This window comes from Salvelinus namaycush, chromosome 24, assembly GCF_016432855.1.
Source record: "Salvelinus namaycush isolate Seneca chromosome 24, SaNama_1.0, whole genome shotgun sequence".
NCBI lineage: Eukaryota > Metazoa > Chordata > Actinopteri > Salmoniformes > Salmonidae > Salvelinus > Salvelinus namaycush.
This window is the reverse complement of record NC_052330.1, coordinates 4,433,607-4,459,853: the sequence shown is the minus strand read 5'-3', so window position 1 is coordinate 4,459,853 and position 26,247 is coordinate 4,433,607. Positions and strand designations below refer to the sequence as shown.

The 26,247-nt window shown below is 41.9% G+C and overlaps 1 protein-coding gene across 2 annotated transcripts; it reads left to right on the top strand.

Annotated features, from left to right (window-relative positions):
• The first annotated feature begins 240 nt into the window (after window positions 1-240).
• On the top strand, window positions 241-20,153 carry LOC120019613 (ankyrin repeat and SOCS box protein 2-like). Of its 2 annotated transcripts, none has more exons than XM_038962963.1 (8): window positions 241-342; window positions 7,438-7,740; window positions 8,991-9,125; window positions 10,091-10,260; window positions 10,648-10,803; window positions 11,211-11,456; window positions 11,620-11,791; window positions 18,606-20,153. In XM_038962963.1, the coding sequence occupies exons 2-8, from the start codon at window positions 7,445-7,447 to the stop codon at window positions 19,192-19,194; spliced, it is 1,764 nt and encodes a 587-aa protein (XP_038818891.1). In that variant the 5' UTR covers window positions 241-342; window positions 7,438-7,444; the 3' UTR covers window positions 19,195-20,153. The 2 variants fall into 2 exon arrangements, with proteins under 2 accessions (XP_038818891.1, XP_038818890.1); XM_038962962.1 differs by having other exon boundaries at window positions 10,088-10,260.
• Window positions 20,154-26,247: the final 6,094 nt, after the last annotated feature.

Genomic DNA, 26,247 nt, shown 5'->3' with positions numbered 1-26,247 from the left:
TCCTGAATTTTGGGATTCCTTGCTATTTCTCCAAAGAGTTCCAGCTATTTGTTTTGTTGTTCAGCGATATCTGTCCCTCTGCAAAAAAAACTAGGCCAGCTCCTGCTCATGAGCAATCTGAGCTATGAAGGGGGAGAGGAAAAGTTGGCCCACCACACTGTGGATATCACGTGAAGCCTCCAGAAATATCCTAGACGGCTGGAGCAGAAGCCCAGAATCAGAGCCCTGCACTGTCAGAGGAGTGGAGAAGTCTTCGTGGGGGAAAGTGAGACTAACCAGAGAAGAAAAACACTTTTAAAACTGTTTTTGCCTCTGGAGAACGGTAAGAGCTCGGGTGAAAAGGTAAGACAAATATTGGACTATGTTGTTCTTCCCTGTATTATACTTATGCTAAAAAAAATATTCTACTGAGCCATTTATTTTATTTTCATATTCTGATATTTTATTATGACTTATTGCATTGTCGAGAAGGAACCTGCAACCTGCAAGGGCTCCCGAGTGGTGCAGTGCAAGTTTTCTGTCACTCAGTCAGAATACACATCAGCGTTTAAATATTTTTCCCCTAACCTTTCCCCACTTGCTAGATAGTATGCACATTGATAGCTTGACAGCAACAGTCCTCGACATGTGATTTATCATAGTAGCAATCTAAATGATCAGACCGAAAACATGCGAGGAAAACTGATCAAGTGAAATTATGAAGCGAGCGGACAGGAGAAATACAGCTTAAATCTATCCAATCAACGCAGCAGGATTAACGTACAGCCTGCCCTTCTCTTTACAAACAGCCAGTTGAGTTATTTAGACCACATAGAACCTTGCACATGATTGACTGACATTAGAAAGATGAGTGCTGGCACCCACTTTCTTTTTCTATAACGGATAATTACAAAAAAACTTGATCATAATCATATCCAGAAAATGCCATTATCCGTTACAAAACTCGCTTTGTCCGACTACTCGGGCCATGCCTAATTAATGTGTACCATGGGAGTTTGCCTTATTGACAAGCCACTTGCACATACTTTGGTCTTGCAGTTATATTCACCTACGTATGGATTTGGACAGTGAAGCTAAAACATTTAACTTGGCTCTGTACTCCAGCATTTTGGATTTGAGATCAAATGTTTTAAATCTGGCGACAGTAGGAAATGTCACATTTTATTTGAGGGCTTTTTAAAACACTATCTTTTTTACCATTTAGAAATGAAAGCACCCCCATTTGAAAGTGTCATAAGTATTTGGACAAATTCACTTATTGTAAATGAAAATGAGTCAGAAGTGTAGTACTTGGTCCCATATTCCTAGCATGCAAAGTGTCATGGATCCCCTGGTACTGCTGCTCATTCCGTTCACCAGCTCCAGAGGTCTACGTCACCGGCCTTCTAGGTGTCACTGAACTGGATACATTACCGCCAACCCCGGACTGTCTTGTCTCATTACGCACACCTGGTTCCCAATCCTCTTGATTAGTATGTGTATATACAGTTGAAGTCGTACATTTACATACACCTTAGCCAAATACATTTAAACAAAAATTTTCTAGTAAAGATAAAATAATACTAGTAAAAATTCCCTGTCTTAGGTCAGTTAGGATCACCACTTTAATTTAAGAATGTGAAATGTCAGAATAATTGTAGAGAGAATTATTTATTTCAGATTTTATTTCTTTCATCACATTCCCAGTGGGGTCAGAAGTTTACATACACTCAATTAGTATTTGGTAGCATTGTCCTTAACTTGTTTAACTTGGGTCAAACATTTAGGGTAGCCTTCCACAAGCTTCCCACAATAAGTTGGGTGAATTTTGGCCCATTCCTCCTGACAGAGCTGGTGTAACTAAGTCAGGTTTGTAGGCCTCCTTGCTCGCACACGCTTTTTCAGTTCTGCCCACACATTTTCTATGGGATTGAGATCAGGGCTTTGTGATGTCCACTCCAATACCTTGACTTTGTTGTCCTCCCTCATGATGCCATGTATTTTGTGAAGTGCACCAGTCCCTACTGCAGCAAAGCACCCCCACAACATGATGCTGCCAACCCTGTGCTTCACGGTTGGGATGGTGTTCTTCGGCTTGCAAGCCTCCCCCTTTTTTCTCCAAACATAATGATAGTCATTATGGCCAAACAGTTCTATTTCTGTTTCATCAGACCAGAGGACATTTCTCCAAAAACTACGATCTTTGTCCCCATGTGCAGTTGCACACCATAGTCTGGCTTTCTTATGGCGGTTTTGGAGCAATGGCTTCTTCCTTGCTCAGCGGCCATGTTGATAGGACTCGTTTACTGTGGATATAGCTACTTTTGTACCTGTTTCCTCCAGCATCTTCACAAGGTCCTTTGCTGTTGTTTTGGGATTGATTCACACTTTTCGCACCAAAGTACGTTCATCCCTAGGAGACAGAACACGTCTTCTTCCTGAGCGGTATGACAGCTGCGTGGTCCCACCATGTTTCTACTTGTGTACTATTGTTTGTACAGATGAAAGTGGTACCTTCAGGCATTTGAAAATTGCTCCCAAGGATGAACAATACTTGTGGAGGTCTAACATTTTTTTTCTGAGGTCTTGGCTGATTTCTTTGATTTTCCCATGATGTCAAGCAAAGAGGCACTGAGTTTGAAGGTAGACCTTGAAATACATCCACAGGTACACCTCCAATTTACTCAAATTATGTCAATTAGCCTATCAGAAGCTTCTAAAACCATGACATCATTTTCTGGAATTTTACAAGCTGTTTAAAGGCACAGTCAACTTAGTGTATGTAAACTTCTGACCCACTGGAATTGTGATACAGTGAATTATAAGTGAAATAATCTGCCTGTAAACAATTGCATAAATGCATAAACTAGATGTCCTAACCGACTTGCCAAAACTATAGTTTGTTAACTAGAAATTTGTGGAGTGGTTGAAAAACGAGTTTTAATGACTCCGACCTAAGTGTATGTAAACTTCCAACTGTATGTGCCCTCTGTTCCCCATTGTCCTTGGTTATTGTTACCATGTCCGTTGGTCTTGTGAGCACCTGTGCTGTTGTATCGGCTTCCATGCTACGTGTTATTGTGCACTTGTTTTACGGTTCTCGTCCCATGTATTATTTAGAGGTTTACACCTTCCTCTTTGTTTGGGTGGAGAAAATAAAAAAACACTATCATGTATTACTGGCTTGCCTCCTATCATTATACCACGTGACACAAAGACTGCATCAAACTTGTGGATGCATTTGCAGTTTGTTTGGTTGTGTTTGGATTATGTTGTGCCCTATAGAAATGAATGGTAAATAATGTATTGAGTCACTTCTATTGTAAATAAGAATAGAATATATTTCAGAACACTTCTACATTAATGAGGATGCTACCATGATTACGGATAATCATTAATGAATTGTGATTAATTATGAGTGAGTCAAGAGCTTGATGTAATCAATGCGTGCTAGGAATATAGGACCAAATACTAATCTTTTGACTAAATTGAATACACTTAATGTCAGACCCTGATCTGTTTCACCTGTCTTTGTGATTGTCTCCACCCCCCCTCCAGGTGTCACCCATCTTCCCCTTTATCCCCTGTGTATTTATACCTGTGTTCTCTGTTTGTCTGTTGCCAGTTTGTATTGTTTGTTCAAGTCAACCAGCGGTTTTTGTCTCAGCTCCTGCTTTTTCCAGTCTCTCTTTTCTTGCTCTCCTGGTTTTGACCCTTGCCTGTCCTGACTCCGAGCCCGCCTGCCTGACCACTCTGCCTGCCCCTGACCCTGAGCCTGCCTGCCGACCTGTAATGCACATTTGTGGCCTGCTGGAGGTCATTTTGCAGGGCTCTGGCAGTGCTCCTCCTTGCACAAAGGCGGAGGTAGCGGTCCTGCTGCTGGGTTGTTGCCCTCCTACGGCCTCCTCCACATCTCCTGATGTACTGGCCTGTCTCCTGGTAGCGCCTCCATGCTCTGGACACTACGCTGACAGACACAGCAAACCTTCTTGCCACAGCTAGGATTGATGTGCCATCCTGGATGAGCTGCACTACCTGAGCCACTTGTGTGGGTTGTAGACTCCGTCTCATGCTACCACTAGAGTGAAAGCACCGCCAGCATTCAAAAGTGACCAAAACATCAGCCAGGAAGCATAGGAACTAAGAAGTGGTCTGTGGTCACCACCTGCAGAACCACTCCTTTATTGGGGGTGTCTTGCTAATTGCCTATAATTTCCACAACAGCATGTGAAATTTATTGTCAATCAGTGTTGCTTCCTAAGTGGACAGTTTGATTTCACAGAAGTGTGATTGACTTGGAGTTACATTGTGTTGTTTAAGTGTTCCCTTTATTTTTTTTTGAGCAGTGTATATATATCATTCTATTGATTGCAAGCATGTTGTATAGTCAATTATATTATATTTAAAGTTTTAAATCTGGTGACATTTTGTGTATCAGTTCATAAACCATGTGCGTAAATGGTACATCAACATTCTCCTACCAGCTATTTTGCAACCTGTATGGCGAAGCTGTCCATTTTTTAGTCCTTAAATAAAACATGTATTATTTTTTATTGATCACAATTCTTTAGCCAATTTTGGTATTTAATGCAGGGCCGACAGACAAGTTCCTTACCTTCTCCCCTTTCCACTTGCCTCCTCTATTTTTGCGGTAATGCTGCAATCAGACATTTCCATATATTTTTGTTAACTGCATGTGTGACATAACTCCACAAGTCCTATTTATGATATAATTTACAATGATGATACCGTGTTCATTTTTTTATCATGTTTTTTTTATCAATTAGTATATTTGAATTTAACCATAATATTTGTTGTAATATTTGTTCTGTCTTTTCTAGTGGATTAAACTGAAATTACAACCAGATTTTTCCACAAATAGACCGGTGTAGTCCTTTCATTGGTCACAATATTTTAGCCAAATTAGATAACTTTCTATTAAAATGTTTTGTAGTGAGATCATTTCATTCTTTCAGGATATGAATACCGAATATGTCCACTTCACCGTTGGACCATTTTATTGGTAAACTACACGGTAATGTAAAAGTACGTAATACGTAATATGGTGTATTTATCATAAATCAGTTTTAATCCAGAGGTTAGAAAATGATCTAGATCTTCTATGAGGCTGTGCAGGGATCCAAGTTGGGGATTTAAAAGAAAACATTAATTGTCAGCGTACAATGACACATACAAAATGTTTAAGCCCTGGATTTCTAGCCACTTGATATTATTGTTGGATCTGGTTTTAATAGCTAACATTTCAATGCCATAATAAATAGATATGCCAATAGTGGACACCCTTGTTTTACTTCTCTTAACAATTTAATACTTTCTGAGAAGTAGCCATTATTTACTATTTTACACCTGGGGTTGCTATGCATAACTTTAACACATTGTATAAGAGATTCTCCAAAATTAAAATAGTCCAATATATGAATTACATACTTCATCAAAGGCTATGAATGCCAGGCCTGGTGTCACAGATTTTTTATAGTTGTATTACTGTATTTCCAGTACTTTCTCCAAACTATTGTCCATGTAAAAACCCTGTCTGATTAGAATGAATAATATCCGACAATACCTTTTTAATTAATTCTATTTTTATAGGAGTGGGTAAAGCATGTTAATAACGGACCTTTGAGTACATTGAAAAATATTTGATATACCTTTGATACACCAGCCCTGGAGTTTTCCCGGACGTGAAGGCTTTACTTGCATCTAGAAGTTTCTCCTCTGTAATTAGGCCTTCACATGAGTATTTCTGTATACCTGTTAATTGTACACTATTAACATTAAAAATCCTTACAATTAACTTCAGTTAGTGGAGATGGAGGGGACTGAAATGAAAACATATGATTGAAGTACTTTGCCTTTCTCTTTCAAAATATAATTTGATTAATCATGGATAACTCCATCATTTGTAACTTGTTTCTGTAAAATGTTGATAGCATTTCTATGTTGAAGATTAAAACATAATTACAGTTTCAACGGAAAGTATTCAGACCCCTTGACTTTTTCCCCATTTTGTTATGTTACAATCTTATTCTAAAATTTATGAAATAGTTTTTTCCCTCATCAATAATACCCCATAATGCCAAAGAAAAAAACGTTTTTTAGAATTGTTTTGTTAATTTATTAAAATAAAAAACTGAAATAATACATTCAGACCCTTTACTCAGCACGTTGTTGAAGCATCGTTAGCAGCGATTACAGCCTCAACTCTTCTTGGGAATGACGCAACAAGCTTAGCACACCTGTATTTGCGGAGTTTCTCCTATTCTTCTCTGCAGATCCTCTCAAGCTCTGTCAGGTTGGATGGGGAGCATTGCTGCACAGTTATTGTCAGGTCTCTCCAGAGAAGTACAATCGGGTTCAAATCCGGGCACTGGCTGGGCCACTCAAGGACATTCAGAGACTTGTCCCGAAGCCACTCTTGCGTTGTCTTGGCTGTGTTCTTAGGGGCATTGTCCTGTTGGAAGGTGAACCTTCATACTAGTCTGTAGTCCTGAGTGCTGTGGAGCAGGTTTTCATCAAGGATCTCTCTGTACTTTGCTCCGTTCACCTTTGCCTCGATCTTGACTAGTCTCCCAGTCCCTGCCACTGAAAAACATCCCCACAACATGATGCTGCCACCACCATGCTTCGCGGTAGGGATGGTGCCAGGTTTCCTCCAGACGTGACGCTTGGCATTCATGCCAAAATCTTCAATTTTGGTTTCATCAGACCAGATAATCTTGTTCTCATGGTCTAAGAGTCTTTAGGTGCCTTTTGCCAAACTCATAGCAGGCTGTCATGTGCCTTTTATTTCGGAGAGCCTTCCTTCTGGCCACTCGACCATAAAGGCTTGGTTGGTGGAGTGCTGTAGAGATGGTTGTCCTTCTGGAAGGTTCTCCTATCTCCACAGAGGAACTCTAGAGCTCTGTCAGAGTGGCCATGGGGTTCTTGGTCACCTCCCTGACCAAGGCCTTTCTCCCCCGATTGCTCAGTTTGGCCGGGCGGCCAGCTCTAGGAAGAGTCTTGGTGGTGTCAAACTTCTTCCATTTAAGAATGATGGAGGCCACTGTGTTCTTGGGGATATTCAAGGCTGCAGAAATGTTTTGATATTCTTCCCCAGAAAACCTTTGGTTTTGATTATCTGGCCACTGTCTACAAATGCTCAGTTTTTTGCATTTGTGGCACGTAACCAATGCAAGTCAATATCCCTGATAATCCCATTTTTGCATGTCATGTTCAAATCATCTACACAATCAGAACCAATATGCATTTTTGTTATTTGGGTAAATTATTCCTTTAATCATGGTCTCTAGATGGACGATATTGTGACACCCGCTAGGACCAGTCTTGGCCACCCCTGGTGTAGGTGCCAAGGAATGGGTCTCAAGATCCAACATGGTGGACATAATGCATAAAACATCATATGTAACCGTTATATTGTATTCTCTCTTTTCTTTCCAGATCCAACATGGCAGTTGCCAGCAAGTCCATGCCTGGCTCCACTATCGGCCTCACTCAGGGGTTTGATGACTACACTCTCTACAGCAACCTGTCAGATGACGAGCTGATGCAGCTGGCTATCGAACGCAGCCTTAGTGATCGCCACAATGCCACTTCACTGGGTGAAGCCAGCAAGACCTCCACAGCTCTAGGCAGAAGAACAGTCCAGTTCAGGGCAAATCCACCCACAACTACACCGAACCCATCAAATCCACCTAGGGAGGACCCAAGCCATAGGCCGCCTACTGCCAACCCACCTGACGCGTATGTGCCAGCTGAAAAGACCCTTCATTGTTTTTCATGACCCACTTTGGGTTTTGGGCCCCCCTTTATATGAAGTTGTAGGCTACAGATAGTTACATGTATTTCAAATGTATTGGCATAATACATGTATTTATTTTTTACCTTTATTTTATTTAACTAGGCAAGTCAGTTAAGAACAAATTCTTATTTACAATGACGGCCTACCGGGGTACAGTGGGTTAACTGCCTTGTTAAGGGGCAGAACGACAGATGTTTACCTTGTCAGCTCAGGGATTCGATCCAGCAACCTTTCGGTTACTGGCCCAACGCTCTGACCACTAGGCTACCTGCCACCCCGTAGCACTATAACTGTCCTTATTACGTACCTTATCTATAGTTACAGTGTAGAAAAGAAAAGCTTTCTCTGATTATTATATGGATCCCGTCAGTAATGTGTGTCTATGTATCACTATACAGACATCTCCTTCAAAGCAAATGTAGTATACGTTTCCAGAGTTATACAACCTTTGGTGGGGTTTGGCCATTCGATTTCATATGTAGGTTACAGACTTCATAAGTATGCATGAGTGACGGTTTCCTCAAATAAATGACTTGACTCGTGCAGTGTTTACTTAATGATGTAGGATCTTCATTTGATCACTCTTTTTTGGTGAGAATTCCTGCGCTGAAGGAAATGCAAATGAGCTTTGTGATTTACATAAATTCACTGAAAATCCACACTAACACAGTTATATTAACAGTACTGCACTTTTCATGTAGCCTAATTTTGACCAGCTAATAGCCTAACCACCATCAACAACATTGTGGATTAAACATTGAAATCCTCTTGCTGCAGGATTATTTTGCTGCAACAATACCAGTCAAATAAACGTGACTGATAGTGACTCGATAGTTTTTCACAAAAACTTGGTGGTACCAGGGTTTAAAAAAAAGATAACTTTTTAGTGCCCTGCAACTGTGCATGTTGGATATCAACTATGCACATGCATTAAGCCTACCACTTAGAAATGCACTTGAGCAGTGGATTGTGATAGTGGACAATTACTTTAGATGGCTGTACTGTGTTCATTGATACAGAGCTTTCCATAGTACGCATGTCAGCAATGAAAGTTTAAGGATTCAACTATTTCACTTTGAAGAAACACAATGTACAATTAGATTAAGGTCCCACCATATTACTTTCATTTATTTGATGTATACATTTGCATAAAATGTGACTGTCAACTAATTATATCTCACCGTTCCTGTAGCAGGAGAAGGACATGTGAAGAAAGGAGGAAATGTGGAGACATTGTGGTGACTCATTTTGTAACTGGCAATGGAAAGCGCATGCTGGCATATCACAGAGGCGATGGCTCCGTTCAGCACGTGCCAGACAAAGAAAAGTAAGTGTGTCCTTTCACAGAGGGTATTTAGCAACACATATTGCCTTCACACCAAGACATGAACACTTCAGGATATGTAATAATGTTTCTATAATATGTGATGACATTTGTTGTACTTTGTACATCATTTATCCACGTTAAAAACCTGTTGGGATACCTGCTGGCATTTCCACCACTTTTCAACCTCACATGCATTATCTCCAGCAACATACCAAAGTGTACATACAGTATGTGAAAACTATGCATATCTTTTACACTACAGAACAAAGTAAAGAAGAAAGGTCCTACAAATTGCAATTTGATCACTTTAAAAGTGAACAACAATGCGGTTTTCAAAACCTGCAACGTTTCTAGCCAGGGGAGGACATTTTCCTGCTCACCACGTGACCGCGATTCTCATAGTCGTTGAAAATCACTACATTTAAAAATGTTTTTTTACTTTTGATGACATCATCAAATTGCACTTTTTTTTATGGTAGATTTTTAATCACAGTGCCATTTTCACATATATAGACAATGTTATGGTTTTGGAAATAATAAATGAGGTTGAAAAGTGGTCAAATTCGCAACTTAAGTAACCAATGTCTTTCCAACACCATAAACCCTAACTAAGGATGTGTGTATTTCATTTTAATCCACTTTCCATAACTCAAAGATAGCAAATCGATAAAACATTCACTAATTGAGTTTGAGAATGTTCTGGATTGTCCCTTTAAAGGACTGCGAGATTCTGGCAATTAAGCCGTTTCTCTACTTAGCCAGAGTCAGATGAACTTGTGGATATCATTTTATGTCTCTATGTGCATTATGAAGGATGCTAGAGGTAGTTTTGCGAGCCATTGCTAACTAGCATTAGCGCAATGACTGGAAGTCTACAGGTACAGTAGCATATGTTAGCTCTTCTATAGTTTATGTGAACTAGGGAAAAAGGCAAGTGGATGATGATGGGTATGTTTGCCTAGTAGGGAACAGGACCCTATTGTGAAAGCCATCCTGAATGGTGATGTGACTACGGTACGAGCTATGGCTAGAAACAGCGGGAATAACATACTGCGGCCTGACAAGTATGGATGGATCCCGCTGCACGAGGCTGCATATTATGGCCAAGACCAGTGTGTCAGAGTTCTTCTTGCGGGTAAATGCAATTTAAAACCCCATAGATGTACTGTACATGTATAGTGAGTGATTCCTTGTACATTTAGTACAGTCATTCTTTGGATCATTGGTTGTTGTCCGTTTTTGTAAGACTGGTATCTTTATATTTTATAGTCCCATTTAAGCTGGTACTTACCTGTTATTTACTGGGAAAGTGTGTAGTGGTAACAATTGACATTTTGTAGTCTCATGTCAAAGAATTTAACAATTGATTACAATAGCAGTCCATACCAAATGGTATACCCATTTTACCAAGTAATTACCAAGTATTTTACAATTTTACCAAGTAAATGCCAGCTAAATAGCAGACTGTAAAATACAGTGTAAAATAAAGTATATCCTAGTGTTCTTCTTTCCACTTTTCAAGCTCAACCTAGTGTGATTAACAAGTGCGACCTGAAAGGCCGGACCGCTCTCATCTTGGCGGTGGAAAGGGAAAAGGTGGCCTGTGTAGAGGCACTTCTGGAGATGGGGGCTGACCCAGACATTGCCAACAAGGAGAGAGAGAGCCCCCTCTACAAAGGTAAAACATTTGCCTTTAAGACCTACTAAGACCTACAATATCTACCAACCCCTTTGTTATTATCCTTTTACTTTAAGAGTAGTAAGTCATAGGCTACTGATAGTGAAATAACTTGTTGGGTAGCAAGATCAGAACACTGTGAGAAAATATAGCTGAAAAACTTGACCTTCATGTATTCAACATGAAGGTGGGAGCACAAGCGGGGAGCACTAGTGAACAAGGGCACGCTTCAGGAGAAAGGAGAGGTTATTGGGAGACAGGGATGGCTTGATATAAGAAATACAGCTACACCCAAAATCTGCCATTACAGATTGCCTCTCCCAGTATCCTCTCAAGCTGTCTTGAGCACCCCAGGAAAAAGTCTTCCCATATAACTGCTGTCTGTCAATCTTTGACATTTTCCGCAGCTTGTGAAATGGACAATGCCGAGATTGTGGTCATGCTTCTGAATCACGGTGCTGTGGTGAACAAATACTCCACCCAGGGCTGGACAGATCTCCTAGAGGCTGTGAGCCGCAACAACGTTGAGATCTGTGAGATGTTAGTCCGGAACGGGGCTAAGCTCAGCCCAACCAACATGTACGGTATCACACCACTTTCTACTGCAGCCCAGAGTGGACATGTGGAAACACTTCGATTTCTTATTAAACACGGTATGGGTATGACTTTCCCCTGGAAAAGAGGATGAATTCTGTAGGACAAATGGCATTACACTGAATTGAGACTGTCCCCAGACCACATACAGCTGTTGTGGAGCTCTAACCATGGATTGTTTTTTTACTTTTCTAACTGTACATTGTTCTGAATATGTTCTAGGTGCTGATGTCAATAGCGAGGCAAGTGATGGGTCCACAGCTCTGTATGAGGCGGCTAAGAATGGCCATGAGGACATTGTGGAGATTCTTCTTTCTCAGAAAGCTAACGCCAACAAAGTGGGCAAGAAAGGACTTCTGCCACTACATATCGCTGCCCAACAAGGAAATGATGGGTACGTGCAATCAGCTTAAATTGCCTTGAAACATGGTTTGATTACAAATATCCCTGCACACCCTTAACACTAGAACCACTGGGCTTCTTAACCTCCAAGTACTCGCTAAAGAAAGCACTGTTGGTCATCCTCTTTAGCCTACGTATCAGATTCATCTACTGTGTTGTTATTAGTTTTAGAGGTGTATTTGTAATCGTATCTGTAAATTGACAGTTGATACTCATGATCAGAAAAAGCTTAAGTGTTTTATTATGCCTAAGTAACTGTGTGCTTCAATCTATAGCTAGAAGACTCCTAAAATCTCTTAGCGCACGGATCCAGCTAGCGGGATCAAATTCGACAACATCCGGTGAAATCAGAGCGCGCCAAATTCAAAATACAAAATCGTAATATTAAACATTCATGAAAATACAAGTGTCATACATGATTCTTTAGCTTAGATTCTTGGTAATCGAACCGCATTGTCCGATTTACAATAGGCTTTACGGCGAAAGCATAGCATTCGATTATCTGAGGACAGCGCCCCACAACAACATATGTTTTCAAACCAGCACAGGCGTCACAAAATCATAAATAGCAAAAAAATAAATCACTTTTGAAGATCTTCCTCTGCTTGCAATCCCAAGGGTCTCAGCTACACAATGAATGGTCGTTTTGTTCGATACATACCTTCTTTATATCCCAAAAAGTCAGTTTAGTAGGCGTCATTGAGTTCAGTAATCCACCAGTTCAACACGAAGACAAAGAAGTCCCAAAAGTTAACGGTAAAGTTCGTCCAAACAAGTCAAACGACGTTTCTAATTAATCCTCAGGTCGTTCACGTGCGCAAAGAGACTACTTTTGACTTAGTGCTCCCCTTGGATAAACTACTATTCCTCGTTGGTTTTTCTAAAAGCAAGCCTGAAACCATGTATAAAGACTGTTGACATCTAATGGAAGCCATAGGAACTGCAATCTGGGAGGCGGAAGTCATAGTTTTCAATAGCTTCACATTTGAAGTGGCTGGGAGCTAAAAAAAATAATATTTATGGATGGATTTTCCTCTGGTTTTTGCCTGCCATATCAGTTCTGTTATACTCACTGACATTATTTTAACCTCATAGTTTTAGAAACTTCAGAGTGTTTTCTATCCAATTATACGAATTATATGCATATCCTAGCTTCTGGGCCTGAGTAACAGGCAGTTTACTTTGGGCACTTCAGACAGGCGGAAATTCAGAAAACTAGACCGTGCGCTGAAAGCTTGAACTAATAACACACACATTATGGTATTTTTCTTGTCTATATTGAATACATCAATTAAACATTCACAGTGTAGGTTGGAAAAAGAATGTGAACCCCGAGGCTAATGACTTCTCCAAAAGCTAATTGGAGTCAGCTAACCTGGAGTCCAATCAATGAGACGAGATTGGAAATGTTGGTTAGAGCTGCCTTTCCCTATAATAAACACTCACAAAATGTGAGTTTGCTATTCACAAGAAGCATTGCCTGATGTGAACCATGCCTCGAACAAAAGACATCTCAGAAGACCTACGATTAAGAATTGTTGACTTGCATAAAGCTGGAAAGGGTTACAGAAGTATCACTAAAAGCCTTGATGTTATCAGTCCACGGTAAGACAAATTGTCCGTAAATAGAGAAAGTTCAGCACTGTTGCTACTCTCCTTAAGAGTGGCCATCCTGCAAAGATGGCAAGAGCACAGCGCAGAATGCTCAATGAGGTTAAGAAGAATCCTAGAGCGTCAGCTAAAGACTTACAGAAATCTCTGGAACATGCTAACATCTCTGTTGACGAGTCTACGATACATCAAACATTAAACAAGAATGGTGTTCAGGGGAGGACACCACGGAAGAAGCCACCACTGTCAAAAAAAAACATTGCTGCCCATCTGAAATTTTCAAAAGTGCACCTGGATGTTTCACAGCCCTACTGGCAACCGATTGAGATGCTGTGACATGACCTCGAGAGCAGTTCACGCCAGACATCCCAAGAATATTGCTTTACTGAAACAGTTTTTCAAAGAGGAATGGTCCAAAATTCCTCTTTACCGTTGTGCATGTCTGATCCACAACTACAGAAAACTTTGTTTGAGGTTATGGCTGCCAAAGGAGGGTCAACCAGTTATTAAATCCAAGGGTTCACATACTTTTCCCAACCTGCACTGTTAATGTTTACACAGTGTGTTCAGTAAAGACCTGAAAACGTATAATTGTTTGTGTGATAATAGTTTAAGCAGACTGTGTTTGTTGTGACCAAGATGAAGATCAGATCAAATGTTATGAAATCCAGGTATTTCCAAAGGGTTTACATACTTTTTCTTGCTACTGTAAGTGCTGCCTGTCTTCCCAGTGGTCTACTTGGTGTGTGAACTGCTGCCTTCTCATAATTTGCAGATAGTTGTTGATCAAGGGGCAGGGTCATTTGCGACTTGTTTTGGTAATCAGTGGCTGTACTGGAGAGGGAGAGGTTTCATCTTTTTTCTGAGTGTACATAACCAGCTTCTCATGCTCCATCTCAGCGTGCTTCATTCTATAGCTAGAGAACTCCTGATATCTCCATGAGTGAGAAGTAAACATTTTGTGTCTTTATTTGTTGTGGTCTATTACTGTCTTTATGCTAGCTAGGGCCATCTACTTTAAGTGCTGCCTGTTTTCCCAATGGCCTACTTGGTGTGTGAACTGCTGATTGCTCATTATTTGCAGATAGTTACTAACACATCAACCAGGATCAAGGGGCAAGGCAATTTGTGACTTGTTTTGGTGATCACTGGCTGGTAATCACCTCTCCTAGGCAATCAGCAATTAGTACAGGGAGGTGTGCTCTCCACCTCTGCTAGGCAATCAGCAGTGAGTGTTCGTTTTTCAGTCTCTCCTGGTTTCTCAACGGCAGCTGTAAGCGGGGGTCGTGTCAGTGGCGGTTTTGTCAGAACGGTCTTTGTTTTGCGACAAGTTATTCGAGGAAGGCTCCACATCACTCTCACTTGAGTACCTTACCTATTTATTTACAGATTGTCATTTTTCCCTTTTGTAGCTTTGTCAACTATTTGTTTGCTATACCTGTTTGCACCTCTTCCTGTAGGGTTTACAGACGCTCCTCACCCGTTGGCTGCAACCCTTCTAATTTAGTGTACCCTGAGCGCACAACCCATGTGGAATTCCGCTGGGTCTCTGGCAGCGCTTGGAACTGCCATTCCACGATCAAAAACGGCGAGTTCATCTTAGTCTATACTGCCCTTCAATCCCTCGACTTTTGACCCAGACGGAGACATGGATCACCCCAGAGAACACTGCTACTCCAGCTTCTCTTTCTTCATCTATGTTTTCTGTCATAGTCCGAAAGCGTCTGGTCGTCGCGGTGGTGGCACAGGTCTACTCGTTCCTCCTGAGTGGAGATTTTCTTTTCTCCCCCTCTCACCTGTCCATCTCCTCATTTGAATTCCATGCTGTCCCTGTCTCTTGTCCACTCAAGCTTAACATTGTCATCTATCACCCACCTGGTGCACTTGGAGAATTCCTCAATGAGCTTGATGCCTTGATAGGCTAATTTCCTGAAGATGGCTCACCTGTCTGCGTACTTGGCGACTTCAACTTTCTGATGTCTGTCTTCGGTTCAATCGTTTCCAACTCTCTCTTACCCCTCCTTGCCTCATTTAACCTCACCCTGTTCCAATCTCTTTCCGCGTCCTATGACTCGCACTTTCCTCCCGGCCGGTCCGGCCCTCCCTTCCTGCTCCGTGGTTGAGTGACTCATTGCGAGCTTACAGAACAGGGCTGCGGGCAGCTGAGCATAAATGGAGGTAAACTTCACTTCAATAGGACCTATAATCCTTTCCCTCCCTTCTGCCTCTAACCCTAGGAAACTCTTTTCCACCTTTTCCTCTGTCCTTAATCCTCCACCCCTCCCTCCTCCTTCCTCCCAGACCGTCTCTGGAGACCTTTTCCCATTCCTTACTTCCCTCATCAACTCATCCCTGACCACTGGATGCGTCCCCTCTAACTTCAAAATGGCCCGAGTTGCTCCCCTCAAGGAAACCAACACACGTCAAACTATAGACCTGTATCCCCCTCTTTATTTTCTTTCCAAAACACTTGAGCATGCGGTCTCTGATCTTTCTCATTATCTCTCTCAGAACGATCTTCTTGACCCTAACCAGTCAGGCTTCAAGACGTGTCACTCAAACGAGACTGCTCTTCTCTGTGTCACTAGAGGCATTCCACATTACCAAAGCTGAATCCCTCTCCTCTGTTATCATCATCCTAGATCGATCTGCTGCTTTTGACACCATGAACCATCATATCCTCCTCTCAGTGCAGAGAGGATGGAGAGGAGGATCTGATGGTTCACCTGGTAGACGGTGACTACCAAGAGTATGCAAAGGGTGGCTACTTTGAAGAATCTAAAATATATTTTGATTTGTTTAACACCATTTTTTGGGGGGGGAACTCCATAGTTTTGATGTCTTCACTGTTATTCTACAATGTAGAAAATAGTACAAATAAAGAAACCCTTGTATGAGTAGGTGTGTGTAAACTTTTGAATGGTACAGTATTTGTGAAATTAATTTTGCTTTAGAATGGACCCAATACATGTAATCTATGCACCCAAATTGCAAATGGTGGTCGCTTTTTCCATGGTTCATTTTCATGCCAGCAATGTGCTTAATATTAGGAAAGTTGCGAAATATAGTAGGCCTATAGAAAGCTGATGGGATCCTCCTCTTTATAATAGAGGCCATCACTCTGTTTTTTCACGCAATTGCATAGCCTATAGGAATGTTGCGCAACATGAGCTCATGGGGCTCTCATGAAGTGTTTGATTAGATTTTCGATTACATTTGATTTCAGTGGTTTGAGGGACAATAGCGTGCTGAGTACCAAGCAGTTAGCAAGTTTGGTAGGCTACTAATGACCATCAGCAGCATCCAAGCTTGGGGAAGCCTAATTACTGTGACTAAACGCTCACATGGAATTTGACTGCCTTCATGACTCGTGACGGCGGGTGTGGTGGTAATATGGTTACCACAACAGCCCTACCCAAGCTATAGGCTTCTTTAGGGCTGAACCTGCCGTGTTTGTACAATTTGTATAATGTTCAATATTAGCCACCATCAGTAATACTCACATTTTATTTTAGCATCATTCCATTTCGTTAACCTTTCTTTCCTCTGTCACGTCCTTGTAAATTCTTCCTGAGGGACGCTAGCATTAGTAGATCATATTAGGCTAACGTTGTGCAACAATTTGGGACATGTTCACAGCAACTGGACCATTGTCATACAGTTCCATGATTAGTGAGAATTAGGGTAGATTTATAGGATTATTGTTCAACCTCTATTGTACACTTTTCTTTTTTCCACCTTCCAATATTGTATGGGTTTAACTTGAATATGACAACTTTCAGGATGAATCAAACCACTGACTTTGTACTCTTCAATACGCACTGAGTGTACAAAACATTAGGAACACCTGCTATTTCCATGACAAACTGACCAGATGAAAGCTACGATCCCTTATTCAGTGTAGATGAAGGTGAGACAGGTTAAAGAAGGATTTTTAAGCCTTGATACAATTGAGACATGGATTTTTTTTGTCAAATACTTCCTAACCCAAAAAATAGATAAATAATATACAACATCCTAAATGATATACAAGATCACAATATTTTTAAATCTACCAGTTGGTGCTGAAATGGAGACAAATATGCAGATGGCTTTCATTAATTTCACTATATTTTGACCCCGTTCTCTCAACGTATTCTATTGAGTCTGTGGTACACCATATTTAAAATAATGTCTTAAGTTAAAGGTACTGAAAACCCCAATGAATGAAAACTGAGGGTTTTCAATGGTTTAATTACATTTTTTCAGAGCGAGCAAGGTAACCACACCTACAGAGTGCATTACGCAACTTAATACTGAGAAGTGCATAGGAAAGGCATGCGTCAGAAAGATATAATTTCCTAAGTCCTATGTCTCTTCTTATTCATACTGTACATGTACTCCCAAGATCTCCTTGACTTTAACAATTGAATGCATTCCAACTGTGGAGTTGAGGCGCTGTCATTGACTGTTGAAATGTGAGCTATGAGCATGAGCAGCCCGTCATTGCAAGAAGGCTATTTTCTTAGAAGTAGTCTCCTTTATTACAAATTTAGAAGCATAACTCTGCCAAAATTGGTCTGATTACAACAAGCGATGCATGATTTTGTGGTCAAATTCGGAGTTTTTGCTCCCACAAAGGATACATTCGTGGCAACCGCTCATGTCATGGCCGTCTTTGTCATCATGGCCAATAATAATACCATTATTGTACTTTCCCCCACCTTCTTTCTATCCTGTACTCTACCCTACCTTCTAGTTTCCTTTTCTGAATCTGACTTCCCTTTCACTTGCACCTTTTCTCCGCACCTCAAAAGAAAAGTTAAAGGGACTCTCAGCCAATGAAAATGCTGCTGTAATCATTCAGTTCGTAGAGCACATGATACGAAATGCTAGTCATGCATAAACATTTAGTCGGACCTGTGACAAATATTCTAGACACACTGAAACCAATCTGTGAAGAAATGTATTGTTCCAACTAGAATATGAACCCCTTGTGTCCGGCCTTTGTGGTGGGCTTTATTTGTGGAGACTTTGACCCCTTATTCCGGTTGGAGGATTCCCGCAATCAGGGAGGGAATTCTCCATCTTGGAATATTCCGATTTCTGAAAGACGTGGGAACTTTGGGAAAGTTTTAGGGGGAAATTGCAACCCTAGCCCTTAATCCTCAACTCTGGGCAACCCCTAATTTCCCCTGTGTGATTTTCTATTTCAGTATTGTGTCGTTGCTGATCAAAGCCACCAGCAAGTCCAGAGTGAAACGCAGTGGCATCAGTCCCCTCCACCTGGCCGCCGAGTACAACTGGGACGAAGTCCTGGAGGTCCTGATCAAGGCCGGCTACGACGTCAATGCCATGCTGTCGGAGGAACGCTCCATGATGTATGCGGACCATCGTAGAACAGCGCTCTACTTCGCCGTCGCCAACGGCAACGTGGACACGACCACCGTGCTTCTAGAAGCCGGTGCCAACCCAAACCTGGACACATTCAACCCGCTACTTGTGGCCATGAGGCAAGGTAGTATCGAATTGGTCACTTTGCTGGTGGAGCACATGGCCAACGTCAATGCCTATGTCCCCACTCACCCCACCTCATTCCCGGCCACCGTCATGTTCAGTATGAAGTATCTGTCCATGCTGAAGTATCTGATGGACAACGGCTGCGATGCCCTCTCCTGTTTTAGTTGCACTTACAGCAGTGGTCCACACCCACCCCTTCAGGAGACCTCTGAGAGAGATGACTTGCGCTACAATACCGATATACGCAGAAATACCGGGGAACCTGTTCAGGTAAATAGAATATGAGTGAAATGTTTAGTATGTGCGTGTGTAATATTTTCACATACAGTAGGGTACATTTCTTTAGGGATCCCTTGATAAAGATGACAATAGAAGACTGTATAAAATAAATAATACTGAGCTCTCTTGTATGCTAAAAAATATATATATTAATTGTATACTAATGCAATTGCTCAGAAATACATTTTGTATAACAAGCAATAAAAAAACTCAAAAGGATAGCGGTCAAAATGATTGGATCCCCTGTTTTCAAGACTCCGGACCCTCCCTTTGGAAACACTGAGCCTTTTTCTCAAATGTTTTATGAGATTGGAGAACACATAGAGAGGGGTCTTGGACCATTCCTCCATACAGAAACTTTTCAGATCCCTGATATCCTTCATCTGCGCTTATGGGATTGTCCTCTTCCATCCAAACCATAAGGGTTCCAGTCCAGAGACTGAGATGGCCATTGCAAAATGTTTATTTGTGGATTTGTATGTGTGCTTGGAGTTATTGTATTGCTGGAATGTCCACTTTTGGCTTCCAAATTCAGCCTCCTGGCAGAGGCAACCAGGTTTTTGGCAAAAATGTCCTGGTACTCAGTAAAGTTCACACCGTTGACCTTAACAAGGGCACCAGGACCAGTGGAAGCAAATAGCCCCATTGGATCTACCACCATATTTTAAAGTAGGTATGGGGTTATTTTCTGCATATGCTTCTTTCTTTCAAACACAAAACCCACCACTGGTGTGCGTGGCCAAAGAGCTCTATTTTCATGTTATCTGACGATAGAACCAGTTTCAATCCAAGTGGAGTAAAAAAAAAACTTGTTTAATAAAATACAACTGCAAGTTTGTTCACCCCCTTTGCTATGAAGCCGCTAAATAAGATTTGGTGCAACCAATTACCTTTAAGTCACATAATTAGTTAAATACAGTCTACCTGTGTGCAATCTCAGTGTCAAATGATCTGTCACATGATCTCAGTATATATACACCTGTTCTGAAAGGTTCCAGAGTCTGCAACGCCACTAAGCAAGGGGCACCACCAAGAAAGCGGCACCATGAAGACCAAGGAGCTCTCCAAACAGGTCAGGGACAAAGTTGTGGATAAGTACAGATCAGAGTTGGGTTCTAAAAAAAGATACGAAACTTTGAACATCCCACGGAGCATCATTAAATCCATTATTGAAAAATTGAAAGAATATGGCACCACAACAAACCTGCCAAGAGAGGGCCGCCCACCAAAACTCACGGACCAGGCAAGGAGGGCATTAATCAGAGAGGCAACAAAGAGACCAAAGATAACCCTGAAGGAGCTGCAAAGCTCCACCGTGGAGATTGGAGTATCTGTCCATAGAACCACTTTAAACTGTACACTCCACAGAGCTGGGCTTCACGGAAGAGTGTCCAGAAAAAAGTCATTGCTTCAAGAAAAAAAATAAGCAAACACGTTTGGTGTTCTCCAAAAGGCTTGTGGGAGACTCCCCAAACATATAGAAGTAGGTACTCTGGTCAGATGAGAATAAAATGTAGCTTTTTGACCATCAAGGAAAACGCTATGTCTGGCGCAAACCCAACACCTCACATCACCCCAAGAAAACCATCCTCACAGTGAAGCATGGTGGTGTCAGCATCAAGCTGTGGGGATGTTTTTCATCGGCAGGGACTGGGAAACTTGTCAAAATTGAAAGAATGATGGATGGCGCTAAATACAGGGAAATTCTTGAGGGAAACCTGTTTCAGGCTTCCAGAAATTTGAGACTGGGATGGAAGTTCACCTTCCATTAGGACAATGATCCTAAGCATAATGCTTAAGCAACACTCGAGTGGTTTAAGGGGAAACATTTAAATTCAAAACCCAGACCCAGTTTTCCGTTATTAATTTTTTTGGTCTTATTTCTTGTTTCACAATAAAAAAAAATATTTTGCATCTTCAAAGTGTGTTGCATGCTGTGTAAATCAAATGATACAAACCCCCCCCAAAATACACTTTCATTCCAGGTTGTAAGGCAACAAAATAGGAAAAATGCCAAGGGGGATGAATACTTTCGCAAGCCACTGTATTTAAATATTAGGACAAGCAATGTCAGAGTGACATTGACTAAATACAGTAGAATAGAATTCAGTATATACATCGGAGTTGAGTAAAGCAGAATGTAATGATGAAAAGCGTGCCCAAATTAAACTGCCTGCTACTCAGGCCCAGAAGATACAATATGAATATAATTAGTAGGTTTGGATAGAAAACCCTCTAAAGTTTCCAAAACTGTTAAAATAATGTCTGTGAGTATAACAGAACTGATATGGCAGGCGAAAACCCCAGGAAAATCCAACCAGGAAGTACTATTATTTTGAAAGGCTGTTTTTCCATTGAAAGCCTATCCACCATACAAAGACTTAGGACCCAGTTCACAAGCTCTGTGTCTTCCTCTACATGTGGCCAGTCTTTAGGCATTGTTTCAGGCTTTTACTCTGAAAAATGAGGGAGAAACAGCACTTTCAATCAGTGGCCAGTGGAAATTTCCATTCATCAGCCATGCGCCTGATCGGGAACAAGCCTTTCTTGTTTCTCCTTTCCTTTTGACGAAGCTTTTGTCTGGTTGAAATATTATTGATTATTTATAACAAAAACAACCGGAGGATTGATTTTAAACATCGTTTGGCATGTTTCTACTAACTTTTATTGTACTTAAAAAATACTTTTCGTCTGGACTTAGCAGACCTTAAGCATTCGGATTACTGAACAAAACGCGCAAACAAAAAGGAGGTTTTTGGTCATAAAGAGGGACATTATCTAACAAAACTAACATTTATTGTCTAACATGGAGACCTGGGAGTGCCACCAGATGAAGATAATCAAAGGTAAGAGATTCATTTTAATGCTATTTCTAACATTTGTGACACTCTCCTTGGCTGGAAAATGGCTGTATGGGTTTCTGTGGCTAGGTGCTGACCTAACATAATCGCAAAGTGTGCTTTCTCCGTAAAGCCTTTTTGAAATCTGACACAGCGGTTGCATTAAGGAGAAGTTTATCTTTATTGGTATGTTTAACACTTGTATCGTTTATCAATGTTTATGATGAGTATTTCTGTAATTTGATGTGGCTCTCTACACTTTCACCGGATGTTTGACAATGCATTTCTGACCATAACGCGCCAATGTAAACTGAGATTTTTGGATATAAATATGAACTTTATCGAACAAAACATACATGTATTGTGTAACATGAAGTCCTATGAGTGCCATCTGATGACGATCATCAAAGGTTAGTGATGAATTTAATCGCAGTTTCTGACTTGTGAGCCCTCTCCTTGGCTGGAAAATGGCTGTATGGACTAGGTGCTGACCTAACATAATCGCATGGTGTGCTTTCGCAGTAAAGCCTTTTTGAAATCGGACACTGTGGTTGGATTTACAAGAAGTTTATCTTTAAAATGGTGGATAATACTTTTTGTAATTTTGGGATTTCTGTTTTGAATTTGGCGCCCTGCAATTTCACTGGCTGTTGTCGGGACGCTAGCGTCCCACCTCGAGAGATAGAAACTGTTTTTCACATCTAGAGATAGAAACTGTTTTTCAGTCTCTCGGGCCCAGCTTTGATGCACATGTACTGACCTCACCTTCTGGATGACAGTGGGGTGAACAGGCCTTGGCTCAGATGGTTGATATCCTTTGATCTTTTTGGCCTTCCTGTGACATCGGGTATTTGTAGGTGTACTGGAGGGCAGGCAGTGTGATGCATTGGACAGACCGTACCACCCTCTGGAGAGCCCTGCGGTTGTGGGTGGTGCAGTTGCTGTCCCAGGCGGTGATACAGCCCGACAGGATGCTCTCAATTATTCATCTGTAAAAGTTTCTGAGGGTCTTATGTGCCAATCCGAATTTCTTCAGCCTCCTGAGTTTGAAGAGGCGCTGTTGCGCCTTTTTCACCACACTCTCTGTGTGGGTGGACCATTTCAGATTATCATTGAAGTGTAGGCCGAGAAACAAAGCTTTCCACGTTCTCCACTGCTGTCCCGTCGATGTGGATAGGGGCGTGCTCCACGTGCTGTTTCCTGAAGTGCCCGATCAGCTCCTTAGTTTTGACATTGAGTGAGGTTATTTTCCTGGCCCCACTGTGCCAGGGCCCTCACCTCCTCCGTGTAGGCTGTCTCGTCATTGTTGGTAATCAGGCCTACTACTGTTGTGTCATCTGCAAACTTGATGATTGAGTTGGAGGCGTGCGTGGCCACGCAGTCGTGGGGGCTGAACAAGCAGCCATGTATTGTGTTGAGGATCAGCGAAGTTGAGGTGTTGTTTCCTACCTTCACCACCTGGGGGCGGCCACTCAGGAAGTCCAGGACCCAGATGCACAGGGTGGGGTTCAGACCCAGGGTCCCAAGCTTAATGATGAGTTTGGATGGCACTATGGTGTTGAAGGCTGAGCTATAGTCAATGAAGAGCATTCTGACATAGGTATTCCTCTTGTCCAGATGGGGCAGGGCAGTGTGATGGCGATTGCATCGCCTGTGGATCTATTGCGGTGGTAAGTAAATTGAAGTTGGTCTATTGGTGTAAGGTAGAGGTGACATGATCCTTAACTAGCCTCTCAAAGCACTTCATGATGACAAGTGAGTGCTACGGGGCGATCGTTATTTAATTCAGATACCTTTGTTTCTGTACCCAAGGAGAGCAATGGTGGACATTTTGAAGCAAGTGGGGACAGGAGACTGGGATAGGGAGAGATTGAATATGTCCGTTAACACTCCAGCCAGCTAGTCTGCACATGCTCTGAGGACACGGCTTGGGATGTCATCTGGGCCGGCAGCCTTGCGAGGGTTAACACGCCTAAATGTCTTACTCACATCGGCCACGGAGAACTAGAGCCCACAGTCCTTGGGAGCGGGCCACGTCGGTGGCACTGTGTTATCCTCAAAGCGAGCAAAGAAGGTGTTTAGCTTGTCTGGGAGCAAGATGTTGGTGTCTGCGACGTGGCTGGTTTTCCCTTTGTAATCCGTGATTCTGTAGACCCTGGCACATATGTCTCGTGCCTGATCTGTTGAATTGTGACTCCACTTTGTCTCTATACTGTCGTTTTTGTCAGAGAATAACTACACTATTTGTATTCGGCCATATTCCCAGTCACCTTACCATGGTTTAATGCGGTGGTTCGCACTTTCAGTTTGCTTGATTATCCATGGTTTCTGGTTTGGGTAAGTTTTAATAGTCACTGTGGGAACAACATCCCCTATACACTTCCTGGTGAACTCAGTCACCGTGTCCGTGCAATGTTATTTTCAGAGGCTACCCGGAACATATCCCAGTCTGCGTGATCAAAACAATCGTTGATTCCGATTGGTCAGACCAGCATTGAATAGTCCTTAGCACTGGTACTTCCTGTTTTGAGTTTCTGCCTATAGGAAGGGAGGACCAAAATGGAGTCGTGATCTGATTTTCCGAAGGGAGGGCAGGGGAGGAACTTGTAGGCATCTTGAAAAGGCGGGTAGCAGTGATCTAGTGTTTTCCCTTAGCGAATACTACAGTCAATGATAGGACTTCGGTAGCGTTTTCCTCAAATTTACTTTGAAAAAATCCCCAGCTACAATAAATGTTCATCAGGATATGTGGTTTCCAGTTTGCATAAAATCCAGTGTAGTTCCTTGAGGGCCGTTGTGGTATCGGCTTGAGGGGGAATATACACGGCTGTAACAATAACTGAAGAGAATTCTCTTGGGAGGTAATACGGCCGTCATTTGATTCGGAGGTATTCTAGATTGGGTGAACAAAGGACTTGAGTTTCTGTATGCTATCCATGAGTAGGTAATCATGAAGCATACACCCCCGCCTTTCTTCTTCCCTGAGTTATTTCTTCCTGTCTGCACGATGAACTGGGTACCCAGCTGGCCGACTGGATGGAGACAGTATATCCCCAGAGAGCCATGATTCCGTGAAACAGTATGTTACGGTCCCTGATGTCTCTCTGGAAGGAGATCCTCGCCCTGAGCTCGTCTACTTTATTGTCCAGAGACTGAACATTAGCGAGTGATTTACTTGGAAGCAATGGAGGGTGTGCAAGCCTCCTGAGTCCGACTAGAAGTCCATGCCGAATACCTCTTCTCCAACAGCGGTGACTTCGAGCAGCCTCTGGGATACGTTTAATTGCCTTGGGGGTACGAACAAAGCATCCAATTCAGTAAAATCATATTCCTGGTTGCAATTCTGGTGAGTTACCGCCGCTCTTATATTCAAAAGTTGTTTCCGGCTGTATGTAATAACAAAAAAACGTTCTGGGTTAATAATGTAAGAAATAACACACACAAAAAAACTGCAAAATTGCTTAGGAGCTAGAAGCAGAACTACCATGTCTGTCTGCGCCATCTTACTTTCTATACAGGAACCGAGTGCCACTTTTTTTCTTTATTTTCCTGTTGAAGTGTCCTTTGGTAAGGAATGTTTTTTTGGATTTACTATGTAACAATGTTTACCTACACTGTAATCACCAATGTAACTGTCATGATGTTATGTTAGCACATAGGTATTTAGGACACTTCTTACACTTCTTGTAAAGTGAGGACTATTGCTTTTTGTGTTTCCATCATTAGTTTTGTGAGATAATCTCTACTCGGGCAATAAGCCGCTGGGCAGGACCCATCATAGACGTACTCCTGGATTACGTTGGCCAGGTGAAACTCTGCTCCAGACTTACTGAACACCTAGATAGCTTCAAGAACTGGGAAGTCATCAAGGAGAAAGCAAGTGAGTGTCCCCGGCTTCCAAACAGACGCACATATGCATACATACTGTAGATACACACCTACACATATTACACAACAGAAGGTAGCAATTGGTGTAGGGGTACAGTATGCGTGGTTGATAACTAGGGTTCAATACCAGCATGTTACAGTGGTGCCGTGACCTGAATCCCAGAGCTAATCTCTAGCCAGAGAGATCTATTTTATAATTGATTCCCCGCCACCAATTATGCTTTTGGTTGGGCCCCATCCTCAGAGGCAATGGTTTGTGAAGGGAAAAAAGTTGAGGAAGGCTTGTAAGGAGAGAAGAGAAATGCTCCTCTCTTTCTCGATCTCTTCTTTT

What these genes read in the sequence shown, in the direction of transcription:
- LOC120019613 (XM_038962962.1), top strand. Translation starts at nt 7,445, where the DNA reads ATGGCAGTTGCCAGCAAGTCCATGCCTGGCTCCACTATCGGCCTCACT. An exon ending in CACGTGCCAGACAAAGAAAA is followed by an intron (nt 9,126 to 10,087) that starts GTAAGTGTGTCC and finishes ATGTTTGCCTAG; the next exon opens with TAGGGAACAGGACCCTATTG. An exon ending in TCGATTTCTTATTAAACACG is followed by an intron (nt 11,457 to 11,619) that starts GTATGGGTATGA and finishes AATATGTTCTAG; the next exon opens with GTGCTGATGTCAATAGCGAG.